The sequence below is a fragment of the Pelophylax lessonae genome, assembly GCF_965119305.1.
Source record: "Pelophylax lessonae genome assembly, chromosome: 13".
NCBI lineage: Eukaryota > Metazoa > Chordata > Amphibia > Anura > Ranidae > Pelophylax > Pelophylax lessonae.
Genome location: NC_138780.1, coordinates 130590736 through 130611157, shown reverse-complemented (window position 1 = coordinate 130611157; position 20422 = coordinate 130590736). Strand labels below are relative to the sequence as shown.

General features: G+C 44.1%; 2 protein-coding genes across 7 annotated transcripts in view; both read left to right on the top strand.

Moving 5' to 3' along the window:
• Positions 1-20422, top strand: part of DPF3 (double PHD fingers 3) — a 491728-nt gene that overhangs the window by 8499 nt on the left and 462807 nt on the right. The gene's annotated exons all lie outside the window — the stretch shown is intronic.
• The window catches only part of LOC309569852 (uncharacterized protein), a gene marked incomplete at both ends in the record, with an annotated part of 80844 nt that overhangs the window by 4563 nt on the left and 55859 nt on the right, over positions 1-20422 (top strand). The window contains one exon of the mRNA XM_082275845.1: positions 37-712. Within this exon, the coding sequence (XP_082131971.1) occupies positions 37-712 (676 nt within the window). The remainder of the gene's footprint in view (positions 1-36; positions 713-20422) is intronic.

Here is a 20422-nt window from a genome sequence, read left to right as displayed (position 1 = left end):
GATGTAATATGTAATCATTTTTTATTTTTACTTTAGGTTTCTTGCTACTGGCCAAAGCTTTGTCTCCTTACACCACTATTTTCTGCTCGGTGTCTCCACGGTGGCCAAAATTGTTAAGGAGACATGTGCGGCAATATGGGAGCAGTTGAAGGAGGTGGTCATGCCGGAGCCGACTGAAGAGATGTGGGAAGCAGTTGTCGACGAATTTTGGGAGAAAACCCAGTTCCCCAACTGTATCGGTGCCCTTGATGGAAAACACATCAGGGTGAAGAAGCCCCCCCATTCCGGCTCTGCATACTTTAACTACAAGAAATATTTTTCTGTGGTACTCCTGGCATTGTCTGATGCCCATCTTCAATTCCTTGCTGTTGATGTAGGAGCATATGGCAGCCTGGGTGATGCCCGCATCTTTCGAGAATCGGCCTTTGGACGTCGGCTACACGAAGGACGACTCAACATACCAACAAGCAGGCCGCTACCGTGTACTGAGGAACCAAGCTTGCCATTGGTCATGGTGGCCGACGAAGCATTTGGACTGGCAGAAAATCTGATGAGGCCATACAGTGGCTATGGACTGAGTCACACCAAACGTATATTCAATTATCGGCTGAGCCGAGCTCGTCGTGTTGTGGAGTGTGCGTTTGGTGTGTGCTCAGCAAAATGGAGGGTTTTGCTGTCATGTATGCAACTGGATGTTGACAATGCCACCAAGGTTGTCCTGGCCTGCTGTGTTTTGCACAATTTCCTAAGGAGAAGCGACAGGAGCAGCGTTGAACCAGAGCCACGTAACCCCATGCACCGCGTGCAGTTTATGGACTTACGAACAACAGCACGAGTCATGACCGTCAGAGATAAGTTTGCGGATTTCTTTGTCTCGCCTGATGGGGAAGTGGCATGGCAGGATAATTTTGTCTAAAATCATTCATCTTGTAAACTTTGTGATATCTTCACATACAGCTTTTATTAAACATGTATGTCAGTTCTTTTGATGTCTATCATTCTTCCATTGTTCTAGTTCAATGTTGCATGTGGCAAGTGTGTGCCAGCCCAATGGCCTGTGCATACACTTGCCACATGCAGAAGAAGGAGGGGGGTTTCCTTCTGCATGTGGCAAGTGTGTGCCAGCCCTGGCCTGTGCATACACTTGCCACATGCAGAAGAAGGAGGGGGGTTTCCTTCTGCATGTGGCAAGTGTGTGCCAGCCCAATGGCCTGTGCATACACTTGCCACATGCAGAAGAAGGAGGGGGGTTTCCTTCTGCATGTGGCAAGTGTGTGCCAGCCCAATGGCTTGTGCATACACTTGCCACATGCAGAAGAAGGAGGGGGGTTTCCTTCTGCATGTGGCAAGTGTGTGCCAGCCCTGGCCTGTGCATACACTTGCCACATGCAGAAGAAGGAGGGGGGTTTCCTTCTGCATGTGGCAAGTGTGTGCCAGCCCAATGGCCTGTGCATACACTTGCCACATGCAGAAGAAGGAGGGGGGTTTCCTTCTGCATGTGGCAAGTGTGTGCCAGCCCAATGGCTTGTGCATACACTTGCCACATGCAGAAGAAGGAGGGGGGTTTCCTTCTGCATGTGGCAAGTGTGTGCCAGCCCAATGGCCTGTGCATACACTTGCCACATGCAGAAGAAGGAGGGGGGTTTCCTTCTGCATGTGGCAAGTGTGTGCCAGCCCAATGGCTTGTGCATACACTTGCCACATGCAGAAGAAGGAGGGGGGTTTCCTTCTGCATGTGGCAAGTGTGTGCCAGCCCAATGGCCTGTGCATACACTTGCCACATGCAGAAGAAGGAGGGGGGTTTCCTTCTGCATGTGGCAAGTGTGTGCCAGCCCAATGGCCTGTGCAGATGTACTTCTATTTCAACATACAACTTTAAAAAAAAATGAGGCAAAATATCATTTCAAAAAAAGGTTTTTATTCAAATAAACACAAAAAAAAGAAAAAAATCACAAATGCTGGTAGGTGTATCCTGACTGATCGTCCTGGCTTGACCGCGGTGACTTTGAACGTGGATAGCTGATGTCAGGATGCGAGTGGGTGGCTTGGACATGTCGTTCCTGCGCAACCTCATGGTGGTAAGGGGGTCCAGGTAAGTTTGGGGGAGGGAACTGGGTAGGTGGTTGGGAGAAATCAATGGAGGAGTGGGGTGGGAAATAGGAGGGCGTGGACAAGACAGGTGTTGGGTGGCGTTGCGGAGGGGACAAGGTAGGTAGGTGGCGTTGCGGAGGGGGGCGGTATTGAAAGTGGGGTGTTAGCGTTGCTGAGGTCACAGAGGGCATTGGGGGATCAAGAAAAGTGTTGAATGGATCGTTTGATGGTGGCGGGCCACCACTTAGTTTTGCATGCCTATATTGTGTCATGATGGCGAGCACACGATCCATACAAAGCTTTTCTTCAGGTCCCCCAATGTCCTCCAGGATGTAGTATGCAGCACGGCAGAAGGCGGCGCGTGAGTTGCCAGGATCGAGGAACACATCCCCACTGCGCCTCTCCTGCCGCACTTCCTGCAGCAACGCTAACACCCCGTCCTCGTTTTGAGGGACAATACCGCCACCCCTCTGACGCTGATTGCGGCCACGGCCACGCACAGCGCCACGGCCACGCACACATACCTCGTTGCCACGAACGGGTACCTCGCCACGGCCACGCCCCACACCACTATCGGGAATTTCTTCCACAACACATTCCTGGTCCCTGGATTCCTGTTAAGAAAGAAAAAGGTTCAGTTTGTCACATACATACAATGAAGAAAAGAATGGCAGACAGACTAGACAGACACTAACCTGTATTGTGGATTCATCGCAGACATGAGATCCACTGGATTGGATCGTCATGTCACTGTTTTCAGTGGCAGCACTGGGGGGTCTGTCCTCTGGTTCTTCAACCACCTCCTGACTAGCATCCTGAGTCAGGTCCGCAATATTAGATGTTGTCCTGAAAAATATGTAAAAAAAAATGGCTGCAGAATAGCAATACATTCACAGAAAACGATGCTCTGAGCACCCCTATATGTAAGTCAAAAATACAGTATGTGCGACTTACTCTCTACTGCTGGCTATCATTGCTTGACGCAGGAATGCCAGGTGGTTGTGGTACACGTGTCTTCTTTTGTGGGAGGCAGCTGCACCACTTGTGTTAGCTTTTTCCTCCTCTGTCAGATCCCTCCTGACCCGATCACGCAGGGACTTCCACCTCTTTTGGAAAATTTTGCCTAAGAAGAAAAGTGAAGTAAGGTTAAAATATGCATTCTTTGTAATTATACAGCACACAAGTCATGCATTTCTGAAAAACTTACTTCTTTCCTTCTTCTCTTCGGTGCTCAATCGGTCCAAGCCTGGTGTTAGGGCTTCAGATATATCCATCCAGGTTTTTGATTTTTTAATCCTGTCACTATAGAAGGGATGGGAGACATCCCACAGCTCTGGATGGGCCTCAACTGCAGAGATAAGCTCTGTCTGACCTATATCAGCAGCCATTGTCCCTCTCTCTCCTGTATGTCCACACAGACACACCCACCCACCCACACGGCTGAGCAAAGGACACTTGGGAAATGTAAAAATGCATTTCCTGTGTTTTTACTCCATTACAGTGACCAATCACATTTCTGAAAATTTCTACAGCTTAATAACGCCGGACGCTGGAAAACGCCGATAAAAACGTTAAATAGCGTTAAATAGCGTCAAGCGCTTTTAACGCTCTAACGCTGGGCCTCAGAACGCGCAGGCCGTGGGTTCTTGTTGCAGCTGAAAAACGCTTAGGCCACTTACAGCTTAAAAACGTCTTTGTGTGCATGAGGCCATAGAATAACATGGAGGGGCGTTTTTAGGCTGCAAGAGGAAAACGTCTGACGCTGCTTACAGCGGCGTTAAAAACGCCCCGTGTGCATGGGGCGTAATAGTTTTATTTAATGCAGCAGCATCGACACACCTAGTACACCCAACATTAGGGGTGGCTTATTCTTCCAAAGCAAATACACTTTTGCACACTAGTACCGACTAGTATTCCAGTGTTTTTTCCTCTCCATCAGCTAATGTGATCCCAGTGTTGTTTTGGGAAGAGTAGGGGGAGGGTCAAACAAGGATGCTGTAGGCGATTAAAACCCTTCTTATCAACACTGATGACATCACTGGTTGTTAGGACGCCAGTGGCTGGAAGGTTGAAATGGCGCACAATAAAAACCTGTGGCCTTGTGTAACTAAAAGGCAGGCTTGATTAACCTGCTGGCTTATATACATTTTTGGGTAGTTTTTAGGCATTTTGCCAAGATGCCCCTGAAGAAACCTCAAGGCACCCTGGTTAAAAACGTCTGGAACACTGCCTTAAAAAAATACAGAAATCTGAGTTGTCGGGCAATATTTTACGTGCATATGTATGTAAAGTGTGATTTTGATGAGGTTGGAATGTATTTTACTCATGTACGCACAAATACTCACACAAAATAAAGACATTTTGGCCGGGAATACTGATGTTCAAACATCAGTAGAGTGTGCAAGTTCCCCTAGAAGTAAAGATGCAGTTATAGCAAGCAAAAAAAAGTTAATAAAAAAAAAGCTTGAAGAATTCTTTATTCACAAGCATACCATCTTGTATATTTGGAAATTTCCAGAATGTAAATTTGTGTGCAGTAGTCCCATATCAAACATTTGCAATGCAAAATGTGGGATAGTTTTCAGATTGCAATTCTTAAGTAGTATTTTAACATCATTCCAATGTATTCTAGTAATTCTCTGAGGACTGTATGATGTTGGGGCTCTATATCTTTGGGAGAATGCAGGAAAGGTCCCCAAGTCACCATTAACACAATGTTCCCAGCACTATGATAAATAGCCTTGACCGTTTGACACCTAAATTGTGGCTACAGATTGTCCCGACCTGTCTGGAATGACACCACAGGGAAATGCATGATGAGGGGCCACCCTAAGGGGTGATAACTCTATGGAAAGTCTCCTTGCAAAAAGGATGATCCGTGTCTCATAGACAAATGATTAACATGTTATCATATACAGTATCTCACAAAAGTGAGTACACCCCTCACATTTTTGTACATATTTTATTCTTTTCATGTGACTACACTGAAGAAATTACACTTTGCTACAATGTAAAGTAGTGAGTGTACAGCTTGTATAACAGTGTAAATTTGCTTTCCCCTCAAAAAAACTCACACAGCCATTAATGTATAAACCGCTGGCAACAAAAGTGAATACACCTCTAAGTGAAAATGTCAAAATTGGGCCCAATTAGCCATTTTCTCCCCAGTGTCATGTGACCCATTAGTGTTACAAGGTCTCAGGTGTGAATGGGGAGCAGGTGTGTTAAATTTGGTGTTATCGCTCTCACTCTCTCATACTGTTCACTGGAAGTTCAACATGGTACCTCATGGCAAAGAACTCTGAGGATCTGAAAAAAGAATTGTTGCTCTACATAAAGATGGCCTAGGCTAAAAGAAGATTGCCAAGACCCTGAAACTGAACTGCCGCATGGTGGCCAAGACCGTACAGCGGTTTAACAGGACAGGTTCCACTCAGAACAGGACTTGCCATGGTTGACCAAAGAAGTTAAGTGCACGTGCTCAGCGTCATATCCAGAGGTTGTCTTTGGGAAACAGATGTATGAGTGCTGCCCGCATTGCTGAAGAGGTCAGGAGACAGCCTGTCAGTGCTCAGACCATACACCGCACACTGCATCAAATTGGTCTGCATGGCTGTCATCCCAGAAAGAATCTTCTCCTAGATGATGCACAAGAAAGCCCGCAAACAGTTTGCTGAAGACAAGCAGACTAAGGACATGGATTGCTAGAACCATGTCCGGTGGTCCGATGAGACTAATGCCCCATACACACGTGCAGATTATCTGCAGACTTTTGTCTGCAGACTTACCTTTTCTATGTAGTGCAAGGGCCTGCCGGATTGCATACAAATTGAAAGTGTTTAGGTTTGACCTCATATTATATGGTTTTGGTAAGTCTGCAGACAAAAGTCTGCAGATAATCTGCACGTGTGTATGGGGCATAAAGGCCCGTACACACGTACCGATCGTCGGCATACAAACGTCGGCGGACGAAAGATCTGCCGATTGTACGCGTGTTAGTATGGTGCCTCCGACAGATGTCTGCGCACAATCCGCGGACAAAAGTCTTTCGTGCAAACATGAAAATTTTTGTCTGCGGACACCAGAACGGACGATTGTTCGCCTGTCAGTACAGAATTCGGCCGACAGACCGCAGATTTGCAAGACTGGGCATGCTCAGAAAATTAAAAACACAGGGAAAGTTAACCATTACATGACATCACTTCTGCAGTCAGCTGAAGTCTGCAGACAAAATTCTTGTGCTGTCCTTGTGCTGTCTTTGCACTTTTCAACAAACACCGACATCCCGGGGAGAAAAGACGAACATTTGTATGCCGACGATCGGTACGTGTGTACGGGGCTTAAAGGCCCGTACACACACACAGATCGTCGTCATACAAACGTCGGCGGACGAAAGATCTGCCGATTGTATGCGTGTTAGTATGGTGCCTCCGACAGATGTCTGCACACAATCTGCGGACAAGAGTCTTTCTTGCAAACATGAAAATTTTTGTCTGCAGACACCAGAACGGACGATTGTTCGCCTGTCAGTACAGAAATCAGCCGACAGACCGCAGATTTGCAAGACTGGGCATGCTCAGAAAATAAAAAACACAGGGAAAGTTAACCATTACATGACATCACTTCTGCAGTCAGCTGAAGTCTGCGGACAAAATTCTTGTGCTGTCCTTGTGCTGTCTTTGCACTTTTCAACAGACACCGACATCCCGGGGAGAAAAGACGAACATTTGTATGACGACGATCTGCGTGTGTGTACGGGGCTTAAGTTAAACTTATTTGGTTCAGATGGTGTCAAGTATTTGTGGCGGCAACCAGGAGAGGAGTACAAAGACAAGTCTGTCTTACCTACAGTCAAGCATGGTGGTGGGAGTGTCATGGTCTGGGGCTGCATGAGTGCTGCCGTCACTGGGGAGCTACAGTTCATTGAGGGGAATAAAGAATGGCAACGTGTACTGTGATAGATATATATGTTGGCGTTAATCGCCAACAGTACCTGCGCAAATGGCAAATTAAAATAACAATAAAGCTAAAAATGAAATAAAATGTGTACCGTGTAAATTATCTAAAAAATGAATGAATCATAAAGTGCAACATATAGGCGTGAACCATATAAAGGAGCTGCAGCTGAATCGTATATAACGTGAAAATGGTTTAAATACACCTATAGAGGTGTACAGAGCCGCGCTCATCTAAAGTGCACTAAGTGTTGTGTTTCAATATAGTGAACCATTAACGAGTAATAGTATATATAAATATTAATAACAATTAATATGAATATAAATAAATATAAAGTGCATTAACAGTGGTGAATATAAAGTGCAACAACAATAAGTGAAATAAATCACATATAAAGTCCCATACACTGAAATAAATATAAAGTGCAGCAGCAATAAGTTAAAAAATCGCATATAGAGTCCCATGCACCAACAGACTTCAGTGCAGTCTCCAAAGGATTCTTCCACACACAACCAGATCTTCAATCCCTTCACCACATGGACACCCAATGTGTGAAAAGGCTTACCAGAAATCACCGACCCCTTAGTTATAGGGGGTCAGTGTAAGCAGAATGATATTCATCAGAAGCCAATATTCCAGAGTAGATGGAGCCCTCCTGGAGGATCCACCTTGCAATCGCCAATATACTATTCAACTTCAGAATCCTTAGCCAGCCCCACGTTCCTCAGCAGTGTACGCCCAATTTTTCAGTTTTCTATTTGTTAAAAAAGTTTGAAATATCCAATTAATTTCGTTCCACTTCATGATTGTGTCTCACTTGTTGATTCTTCACAAAAAAAATTACAGTTTTATATCTTTATGTTTGAAGCCTGAAATGTGGCAAAAGTTCGAAAAGTTCAAGGGGGCCGAATACTTTCGCAAGGCACAAAATATATATATAATTTAAATTATTTATAGTTATTCATAGTTATTTATAGTTCTTTATTATATTATAATTTATAATGTTGTGTTTCAAACTTTATCATCCCCGAGATGTTATAAAGAAGAACACACAGTAAAAAAAAAAAATCATATGTAAATAGTTGGTTTGGGCTTTTTGTCCTTAACCACTAAAGCCCCGGAAGATTTTACCCCCTTCCTGACCAGGGCCTATTTTGCGATTCGGCACTGCGTGAATTTAACGGACAATTGCGCGGTCGTGCGACGCTGTACCTAAACGAAATTGACGTCCTTTTTTTCCCACAAACCGAGCTTTCTTTTGGCGGTATTTGATCACCTGTGCGATTTTTTGATCATGCGCTATAAACAAAAAAAGAGCGTAAATTTTGCAAAAATAACAATACTTTTCACATTTTTTATATGAAATTCTCCCCCCAAAAAAATGTAAAAATCAAAATTTTTTTACATTTTCGGCCAATTTGTTTTATGCTACATATGTTTGGTAAAAAAAATAGCAAAAAGCATATTTTGATTGGTTTGCGCAAAAGTTATCGCGTTTACTAACAAAGGGAAAGATTTTTGTCATTTTTGTTGTTTTTTTTTTTTAACACGTAATGGCGGCGATCTGCGATTTTTTTGCGGTATTGCGGCGGACAGATCGGACCCTTGACTGACATTTTTGACACTTTTGGGGTTACCAGTGACATTACTACAGTAATCAGTGCTATACATATGCACTGTTACTGTAAAATTACACTGGCAGTGAAGGGGTTAACTTTTTTTGAGAGGGAGGGGTTATGTGTGTCCCTAGGGGCATGATTCTAACTGTGATTGGCTGTGGCTTGAGCTGTAGGAACAGTGATCAACGGTCCTACATAGTAGAACCGTATGATCACTGTTTCTACACAGTGGAGAATGACAGGCGGCTTGTTTACATCAGCCGCCTGCCTTTCTCCCTCTGCACCGACGATCGCCGATGTCCGCTGGTCACACGCGCAGGGGGGGTCCGTGACCGCGGGGGAGTGCGCTCGCTCCCTAGACCCTCACAGGCTAGCGACGTAGTACTACGTCGCTCTGCCTGTGAGGGACCGACTGCCGATGTAAATAGTCGCGCGGCAGTCGGCAAGTGGTTAAGAATTACATGCAAAATAATTGTACCGCTTTCAGCACCTAAAATCTAAAAAAATCATACCGCCAGGGAGGTTAATATTAGAGAATGTTTATCTTTAACTACTGTATGTTTGTAGACCCTCCAAGGCCCTGCTTAGGCCTGTTCTGATCAGATTAGATTGGCCAAATCATTGTTTCCTTGAAATAACTTACACTGATGGAGCTCCCCACTCCTTCCCTCAGCACAAGCTGGCAGGTTCAACTGATCAGTACAAACGCTTCGGTCTGTAAGATGATTTGGTGACCATGTGCTGTATGCATGGCTTACCACCATCTAACATCTGTAGGCATGTTTAGAAAATAACCTTATTTTAGCTTGATAACCTGCAAGGGAAGGTTTGACCATTTCCTTATTAATAAAATTACATGAATCCAGTAAGTAGGTTGCTTGTATTAGTGAGTTTAACCATTTCAGGTCTGTATGCCACTCTGGGGAATGAGTCGCATGGGAAGCAGTGGCAGATCCTGATGCTACAGAGGAGGGGCAGATGTGTACAGAAAGAAGGAAATTAACCCATTTATGGCCAGCCAAACTTTCAAGTGATAACACTTGTGGCCCGTTTTTTATTTAACCGGTTGCCGACTGCGCACAGTATATTTACTGCGGCAGTCAGCCCCGGCCAGGCAGAGTGACGTAGATCTACGTCGCTCGCCTGTCACTGGGATTTGAGCCAATAGCGGGCGAGCGCGCGCCCGCCTCGGCTCGTTCAGGGAGGAGTGCAGGCGTGTGACCGGCGGACCCGATGTCCGCCGGTCACACTACGATCATCGGTACAGCGGTAGAAAGGCAGAGCGGCTTATGTAAACAAGCCGCCTGTCATTCTCCCCTGTGTAAAAATGGAGATCAGACGGTTCTACTATGTAGAACCGTTGATCTCTGTTTTTACACCAGTAGCCATGTCCCACTACAGTTAGAATCACGCCCCTAGGACACACTTAACCCCTCCCTGTCCAATACAGTTAACCCCTTCCCTGCCAGTGTAATTTTTACAGTAACAGTGCATATGTATAGCACTGATTACTGTAGAAATGTCACTGGTACCCCCAAAAGTGTAAAAAATGTCAGTCAAGGGTCCGATCTGTCCGCCGCAATGTCGCAGTACTGCAAAAAAAATCGCAGATCGCCGCCATTACTCGTTAAAAAAAAAAACACCAAAAATGACAAAAATCTTTCCCTTTGTCAGTAAACGCGATAACTTTTTCGCAAACCAATCAAAATACGCTTTTTGTGATTTTTTTTACCAAACATATGTAGCATAAAACAATTTGGCCGAAAATGTTAAAAAATTTTGATTTTTACATTTTTTTTGGAGGGAATTTCATATAAAAAAAAAGTGAAAAAGATTGTTATTTTTGCAAAAATTACACTCTTTTTTGTTTATAGCGCATGATCAAAAAATCGCACAGGTGATCAAATACCACCAAAAGAAAGCTCTGTTTGTGGGAAAAAAAGGACGTCAAATTCGTTTAGGTACAGCGTCGCACAACCGCGCAATTGTCCGTTAAAGTCACGCAGTAAAAAAATCGCAAAAAAAACCCTGGTCAGGAAGGGGGTAAAATCTTCCGGGGCTTAAGTGGTTAAGTAGCGTAATCTAGTCCTTGAAACTTTGTGTATATTAACAGGAAATATATTTGGTAGTGGACAGAGGGGTAGGGGAGGTAAACCACAGGTAGCATACAGCAACTAGATGTGATTCTTATTAAAACAAATGATTTTGGAGCGCAGGTTGTGACTATCACCCTTTGTCGTGTTGTATGCTTTACAAGGTTCTTCAGCAGATCACATATGTAGAATGTGCTGTACTTGGTTTGTGTATTGCCTTGTGTTCTGCCTGCGTTGCAGAATGCAGTGAAACATGATCAGTGTGAACTGGCTCTTGGAGAAGCAAGTAAAAATTGTTTTAAATTCAGTGCTCTGTCTCGTCCTTGTTATAGGAGAAGCTGACAGAAACAAGAACACGACGAACACTTTTGTTTATGTTCTAGTATTCTCCAAAGCATTCCTGCCATTCATAACATGGAAATTGTCAAATGTGACACATTAGAAAGCCAGTCATGATAGCTTAATGCCCCATACACACGTGCAGATTATCTGAAGACTTTTGTCTGCAGACTTACCAAAACCATATAATATGAGGTCAAACCTAAACACTTTCAATTTGTATGCAATCCGGCAGGCCCTTGCACTACATAGAAAAGGTAAGTCTGCAGACAAAAGTCTGCAGATAATCTGCACGTGTGTACGGGGCATTAGGCTACAAGATGTAAGGGAAGAGGAAAATGGCAATATGTTGTCACCTGTTGTACTGTCATGCCAATAGTTGGGATGATGCAGAGATTTCACAGTAGTAAGGGGGGCTGTTGTCATTGGTATAGTGCAATGATGGTGAACCTTGGCACCCCAGATGTGTTGGAACTACATTTCCCATGATGCTTAACTACACTGCAGAGTACATGAACATCATGGGAAATGTAGTTCCAAAACATCTGGGGTGCCATGGTTCGCCATCACTGGTATAGTGTGTCAGGATGGCCCCCCAAGCCAGTGGCAGGAATGACATTTTCGCTTATTGAATAAAGCAATGTATTGGTAAAAACTTAAGGACCTGTGGGAACCACTTTTCTTTTTATTTTATTACAGTGTTGGGAGCAATAAACAAGGACTGTTTGTACGATATCCTATAAGAAATCTTTAAAAAATAAAAAGTAACAGATGTGAGGAAAGAAAGCACATTGGTGTACAATTTGGGCACCAACTTTAACAATTTGGGCACAGTGCACAGGCTGACTGTATTTAAGGGGCACATTTAAAGTGTTACTAAACCCACACCAGTAAAATCAGTCTGTATATGCAGAAAAGCATGCTTGTTATAATCATTGTAAAACCTTAAGTGTTAATCCTCCACATTGTGTAAAAAGGCTGTTTGATCCTGTTTTCTCTGATCCTCCCCGTTTTTACTGTCCCCAATCTATCTTATAAATCCTTGGAGGCACTCTGCACATGCTCAGTTTGGCGAGAGAGTTTTTTTTTTTTTGGGAGAGTGCATGTGATCAGCACAGGGCCAGACATAGGGTCAGGGGTCAAGCAGCCTCATAGGACAGTCAGAGGAGAATTAAAACTCCTCCTACAAGCTTTAATCAGTCCTTGGCTGGACTCTCATAGATGTTACAAGACTGCTATATACTGCTGATGAGAAAAGGTATTTAGCAATTTGTATTTCCCAAAATAATTGCATTTCTATGTTCTGTGTACTGTGGGAGACCAGATATAGTGAATTCCAGGTCCTGGGTTTAGTAACAATGTAAGTGTTCAGGCTGGATCCTTTTGCAGGTATAGTACCGTATCAGGTACAGTACCAGGCTGATTGAAAGAAGAGGGATGTTATACAGTGACAGTTACTAATAAGTGAACTTGCCTCACATGTTTTAATTGAACCCTTCCAGGGTCAAATCCCCCCCCCAGCTGGTTTGCACTTACACTTGATTGTGGGGAAGTGGTCCCCAGAAAACGTACAAGTCCTAGTCTTCACTTCATTTCTAACCAGACCAGCAATCTCTGCTTCATTAAACAACCCTCTATGGAGAGAACTGTACACTGGCCCCGTTTGTACTCACACTACAGCAAACCACATTGGATAAGAATTGAACTGTGCCTAGGACCACCTGTTCCCAGTGGTCCTGGGTGCAGCTAGATTAACCGGCCCTGGGAAGGGTTTTGGAGCACTCACACTACACAAACTGGCTCAAGGGGGTGAACAGTGCCTAGGACCGGCTCAGTATGAGTGCACTCTTAGCTAAGCTTCAGCAAAGGTGCACACTGGATTTTCTTTTAGTAAAACACGGCTTTTGAATACTGATGTGGAGTATGTTGGCAAACATACATTATGGTTAATAATAATAACTTGACATGCATTGAAACTGTTGTCATTGTTAAAAAATGTTTCCAGGCCTTCAAACATTGGGGACATTAAAAAAAATAGTTTAACTGTAGCAAAAGTTCAGAGTAACACTATGCAGCCTGCTTTACCTTGCTATTCATGCCTGAACCCTGACAGAGCTATGGATATGCGAAATGCCAACTATTCCTCTTTAAATACAATTTACTTATATATATGTAGCACCCTCCTAGGTTGGTGCTAGTGAGGGAGTATAGTGTTTGGCTCTGTCTTCCTATCGGAGGAGCAGCAAGCAAATCTATATTGCTTTCTACCTACCAGAGAGCAGGATCTGTGAGTTAGGGCTGCTCAGTGTGCTCAGTATGCGATGCATTGGGTCTAGAGAGTGTTTCACACTGGTCCAATAGGGATGCATGTTGGACAGTGGGAGGAAACCTGACCAATGGATACGTAGGCTTTGATACAGTCCTGGTGATTGGGGGAGACCGGCTGTCTCGGTGCATTCTGGGATACTGTATAAAAGCTGGGAGCACATGTGCTGCAGGGTCTTTGGCTGGTGAGCAGAGTCCCGGAGGGAGGGTGGTGGCTGCCTCCTCCTCTATAGCAGTGGCACGTGGCATCAGGAGGTCGTCCTGAGGGCCAGAGGAGCGGAACTGAACCCAGAGGTCCAGGAAAGCTTACTGAAGGGGAGAGACACTGGAGACCCTAGAAAAACAGTATCGTGAGTACAGGGGATTGTGTCTAGGGGCCTGACCTGAGGGGGGCCACCCCGGTGTAGGATAGTCAGAGGAAGGGTGTCAGTGTGTGTCAAGTGAAAGGGGATCCTAGGAGAGTATCCTGAAGATAATCTAGTCCATCAAGTCATCTGGATAGAGACTTAATCCAAATTCACCTAGTGGCAGGGTGAAACAGCAGCCTGGCTGCATCGTTAGAAGTAGGAGTCCTCCTCATTGTGAATAATTAATTTGGAGTATCCCACTATTCCCTTCCCCCATCCCTAATTTAAATAAAACACCAAAAACAACTACAAACCCCTGGACTGATCATTGACTGAGCCAAGAAGTAAAGTGTTAAATTATGAATGCCAGTGTTGCTAACCGTAACCCAGGGGACCCAAGAGTGTAATATCAAGCAGCCCTCAAGGAGGCACTGCTACATATAAATTTCATGTTTTTTTTAATAATAAAAATGGACTGAAGGGCTCAGAAGCGAATATGATGAGCTCATATTATAGGGGCAGAAAATAAATTGTTTGTTTGCACTTAACATTTGAAGTATTGAAATAATCTGTATAGCTTTTCTATCTTGGAAACTTCCTCTTGCTCATATGCCTTCTTATGTAACTTTGGAAAGCTCTATATGGGCCAAAGGAGAGTGAGTGCAGTGCAGTTAGTGAGCCAGGGTGCAACTCCAGCTAAAATCAATAGGCAAGTTTCTAAAGCAGTCTAGGAACAATTATAAGAATCAAAGTCTGCAGCAGTTTTTCTTCTAGTCTATATTGTCTTAATCATTTGGGTTTATTGGGTTACTCACATAGCATTTAAGCATCACTTAAGCCTCTTATTTTGAGATGAGCAGCATTGCTGTTGTGTTCCAGTGCATGTGTAGGCATAGCTGAAAGTAGTAAAGGCAGCCAAGGTCTACCAGATATGCTAGCAGTTTTCTAAAGAAGGTATATCTACACCTTAAATGTTATATGCTGAGAGGAATTTCAACTAAATACTAGAATTTAAGGAAGAACGTCACAAAATGTTAGGTAGCAGCATATGCTTGAACTTTACTGGAAATGGATCTTTCCTCCCTGTAGTTCAATAGTTGTCTGCCAGTTTCCTCTTAGTCCCCTCTCTATTGTTTGAATTGCAATAGTTGTCCCATAAAATGATATAGGGGTGACTGCTTTGATTAAACTAACGCAGAATGCCAGAGATCTGTGGGCAGCAGTCAGAGAAGGCAATTTCAGACTATTTCAAAATGTATAATTTTAAAAGTGGAAATGAGGTGACTGGTTGAAGGAGTTCCGGTGTGCATAACAGAGGAAGATAAAACAAGGGAATGTTGATTTGCAGCAGTTTGTAAGCGATCTTGGCAGTGAATCCTAAGGCACATAATAAAAAAAAAAAAACACAAACTAAAATAGCGCACAGTGTTTTAGTCATTTGAAAATTGTTAAAAAAAAAGGCTAGTTTGAGTATGCAAAGTGTACTTCATTTAATTTGGACACTAGAAATTTAGGCTGTACCAGCACAATGCTGGCTTTACTGCACTATTGCAGCGCTATTACCTAAAGCCCAAATGATACCTTTTGTATTTCTCACTGTATTCCAGGCAGGCTGTATATACAGTAATAAATATGCCCCTCTTTTTGTGTATTTTTACATCCTAATTGCTGCAGCAGTGATTAAAATACCCTGTGCTAGGAGCATGTTGGAGAGTCAGCCCGCTGTAGTTGCGTACAATGCAGTGGCTCATGGCTCCAGTAGTCTGACTCTCCCTCCTGCGCATTAATCCAGGTAATGACACTCAGGGAGAAGGGCCGCAGGGAAGATGCACAGCACTCAGGCTGTCATGCACTGAAGCTATTCTGGTACATCTGTTAAAAAAAAAAGACATGCATGAATAGGGCCCAAATGGTACAATGAGAAACACGCCTGATTAACTTGAGAGCAGAAACCGCAACATATGTACCCTTACTATGTTGGCATGAAACATGACCATGCTTGAACATTTGTAGAATGCCACAACATAGCACTCTGTTGACATGCCATTTGTGCTCAAGTCAGTGTTACTAGTATGTACTTTCTTACTAACATATGCCTCCTTTATTACCTGTACTTGATTGCTAAGAGGTATTTCCTAAATGTACCTATTTACGTTGCTTGCGGTCAGGAAAGATCTTCCTGCTATTTTACTGCCTTTTCTTTAAGAGCCCATTTACATTAGCGCTACTTGTCAGGTGACTTGTCAGCCTGACAAGTCGTGGTATGTCGCGGTCCATTGAGTAGTACAGGACCCGTTCTAATAGGAGCGACACAAGTCGCTCCGACTTAGAAAAAGGGTCCTGTACTACCTTGGGGCGACCTTGGAGCGACTTGCATAGACTTCCATTATGTGAAGTCTCTGCAAGTCGCGCCGAAGTCGCGGTGCACGCGACTTCACAGATCGTCCCCCGAAGTCGTGTCGCCTCAATGTGAATGGGCTCTTAAGGGCTACTAAATGTATATACCCGCAAGGGCGTTTTTTTTTGGTAAACAATAGTGGAACAGATAATTTGATTATATGTTTAGTGAAAGTAAGCCCCCGTTCACACTAAGGCGACCTGTGAGGCGACCTGGTCTCCTCACAGGTCGCCTCCCATAGGGAAGCTGCGGACCCGTTCTAATAGGAGCGACACAAGTCGCTCCGACTTAGAAAAAGGGTCCGGAGCTTCTTTGGGGCGACCAGGAGGCGACCGCCATAGACTTCAATGTTATGAAGTCCGTGGCGGCCGCTCCGAGGTCGCGGCGCGCTGCTCGCACCGCGACCTCGGAGGTCGCAGTGCGAAGTAGCGTCGCCCCTATGTGAACGGGGGCTGATGGTAAAGCTTCCAAGTTTTTTTTTATAATTAAAATAATAAACATGCAATACATACCTGCTCTGTGCAATTGTTTTGCACAGAGCAGCCCTAATCCTCTTCTTCTTGGGTCCCTACCAGTGCTCCTGGCTCCACCTCTTTCAGTGATCTATAGACACAGACAGTGCGGCTCGACCATGCCCTCAGCTCCCTTGTCTTAGAATTTGATTGACAGCAGCAGGAGCCAATGACTCCCGCTGCTATCAGTCTGCCCAGTAAGGAGGGATAGAGTTGCTGCTCTTATGCACAGTGCTAGATCAAGATCTGGCTCAGGTAAGTATAAGGGGGGAGGGGCTGGGTGGATTCTGTGGCACAGAAGGTTTTTACCTTAATGCATAGATTCTATTAAGGTAAAAGCCCTTCTGGCTTTACTATCACTTGAACAATAAAGCCAGACTACAGCCTAATTTTAAGTTTATTCATTTTTTTTTTTTTTGTATACTTATACAGCATTACATTTTAGCTGTGTCCTTCATTGAGAATATATTTTCTGTCCGATTGTAAATTCTGTTTCTGTCCCAACTGAAAGATTTTTCCCTTCCTGTCAGTCTGCAACCTGGACAGTAATTCAGGTAAAATCTATTTAATACCACATAGGCAGAGGTAAAAGGGTTTTGGCTGCTGTTGGGCTTTTAGCAGGTTATACATGTGAAGGAGTAGTAGTATGTTAGTCAATGATTGAGCCCTTGTCAGGTGCATCCCTGACATAGCTCTAAGAGTCGGTTCACACTAGCGCGACTTGTCAGGTGACTTGTCAGCCTGACAAGTCGCGCTCCCTCGCAGTCCATTGACCGCTACAGGACCCGTTCTAATAGGAGCGACACAAGTCGCTCCGACTTAGAAAAAAGGGTCCTGTACTACTTCGGGGCGACCTCGGAGCGACTTGTATAGACTTCCATTATGTGAAGTCCCTGCAATTCGCTCCGAAGTCATGGTGCATGGTAATGCACAAGTCGCCCCCGAAGTAGTAAGGAGTCGTTTTGCCTCAGCGTGAACCGGCTCTTATACTGTGTGTACCTATTTCTATCCTGTCACTGTGTATTTGTTTAGCAAAATACAAGAAACCACTTGTTGCTTATTGAACTGTCCACTGTATACCAAAAATGAAATATCAGATTGAGTGGACTAACCCTCTAACAGCCTTCTCTTTTAGGACAGGTTAATTGCTATAAATGTTGCATGCAAGGATGAGTTCAGGCGTGCTCAGTACTAGTCCGAACCTTTCTGAGCTTTCCCGCCACGTGTCTGCCACTGCAAGCTGCCAATCAAAAGCAATCCAGGCATTCCCCATCATGCGTATACATGCCTCTTGTATATGCACAGCTGAAGGGCAGAGAACGCCCTGGCCACTTATGATTGGTGATCTGCAGTGACAGCTTACTGATGGGAAAGGTCAGGCAGTTTGGACTATTATCTGAACCCACCTAATCGCATCCCTAGTTGCAAGTACTTTAGAGGTAGCATAACTGAAACTGTATGTTTGTGGTATTTAGGCTTTACTTCCTAATATTTAGTAAAATCCAATGCAAAAAAGATACTTGAGATTTCTTTTTCTTGCAGTTTTGTAAGCAAAGCATTTTGCGTGATTGTTATATATATGAAACCATGGAACACTGTTCTTATGGCTGATACATGTACACTATCTTGTGGTGAACAAAAGTTTAATAAGGGGATCCCTGATATGTGGGCAACTTCTGAAGGTATGTGTAGGCAGTGCCTAAATCTAACTTCCCTGGCTACAAGCTTGTTACTGTATCCATGATTCATTGGTTAAACATGAATGATGATGACAGTATGCAAGTCAGCAGTAGCAGCTGCCATATTTCCAGACATCATATTTGGGCACTCAGCTGAGTACCCACTCAGAATTTTGTGACACCCAGGACTAAGCCTAACTACCCTCTATATAGGAGCACAAAGCAGTGCATTTATTTTGCTGTACAATGTTAAGGGACTTTTACTTTCATCATCGGTTCATTTTGTTCAGCTATTATACAGTGCATCCGGAAAGTATTCAGTGCTTTACCTTGTTCCACATTTTGTTATGTTACAGCCTTATTCTGAAATAGATTAAATTCATTATGTTTCTCAAAATTCTACAAACAATACCCCATAATGACAATGTGAAAGAAGTTTGTTTGAAATCTTCGCAAATTTATTAGAAATAAAAAAACTAGACAAATCCCATGTACAGAAGTATTTACAGCCTTTGCTCAACACTTTGTTGAAGCACCTTTGGCACCAATTACAGCCTCAAATCTTTTTGAGTTTGATGCTACAAGTTTGGCACACGTATTTTTTGGCAGTTTCTCCCATTCTTCTTTGCAAGACCTCTCAAGCTCCATCAGGTTGGCTGGGGAGCGTCGGTGCGCAGTAATTTTCAGATCTCTCCAGTGATGTTCAATCGGGTTCATCTGGGCTCTGTCTGGGTCACTCAAGGACATTCACAGAGTTGTCCCATAGCCACTCCTATGTCATCTTGGCTGTATGCTTAGGATCTTTGTCCAGTTGGAAAATGAACCTTCGCCCCAGTCTGAGATCCAAAGCGCTCTGGTACAGGCTTTAATTAGGGAAGTCTCTGTACATTGCTGCATTAATCTTTCCCTCGATCCTGTCTAGTTTCCCAGTTCCTGTCTCTGAAAAACATCCCCACAGCATGCTGCTGCTACCACCATGCTTCACTGTAAAGATGGTATTGGCCAGGTAAAGAGCAGTGCCTGGTTTCCTCCAGACATGACTCTTGCCATTCAGGCCAGAGTGTTCAATCTTTATTTCATTAGACCAGAGAACTTTGTTTCTCTTGGTCTGAGAGTCCTTCAGGTGCCTTTTGGCAAACTCCAGATGGGCTGTCATGTGCCTTTTATTGAGGAGCGGCATCTGTCTGGCTACTCTACCATACATGCCTGATTGGTGGAGTGCTGCAGAGATGGTTGTTCTTCTAGAGGGTTTTTCTCTCTCCACAGCAAAAGGCTGGAGTATCGGATTCTTGGTCTCCTCCCTGACTAAGGCCCTTCCTCCCCGATCACTCAGTTTGGCCAGGCGGCCCGCTCAAGGAAGAGTCCTGGTGGTTCCAAATTTCTTCCATTTACGCATGATGATGAAGGCCACTGTGCTCATTCTGTACCCCTCCTCAGATCTGTGCTTCGATACAATCTTGTCTCGGACGTCTACAGAAAATTCCTTAGATTTCATGGCTTGGTTTGTGCTCTGAAATGCACTGTTAACTGTGGGACCCCAGACTCTACAATCCTCTGGCCCCTCATGCAGCCGATCGGACCGAGATGGGGTGGGGCCCCCTTCCGTCACCCGCAGAAGTGATTGAGTGGCTAATTAGCCACTCAGATCACTTCTGCCTTCTACAGAATCACTGGCTGAAAATAATGGTACCGGGATGATGCCTGTAGGTGCAGGCATCATCCTGGTATAACCACTGAAACCCGAGGACGTACGGGTACATCCTTGGGTGGGTAATGATTAATCAGTTTTGGAAAAAGGCTGTAACATAACAAAATGTGGGAAAAGTGAGGTGCTGTGAATACTTTCCAGATAAACTGTATATTCAATCTGTAGAAAAAGGTAATTCTATCCTGATTAATTCCATGCCATACTATTACTAACACTCAATCACTAGGATTGAACAGTCTTCGTGATTGGTCACCTTTTAAGGCCTGTGTGGATTGGCATTTGTCCACATCAGATTTGTCTCTTTGGGGTTGATTTACTAAAACTGGAGAGTGCAACATCTGGTGCAACTGTGCAT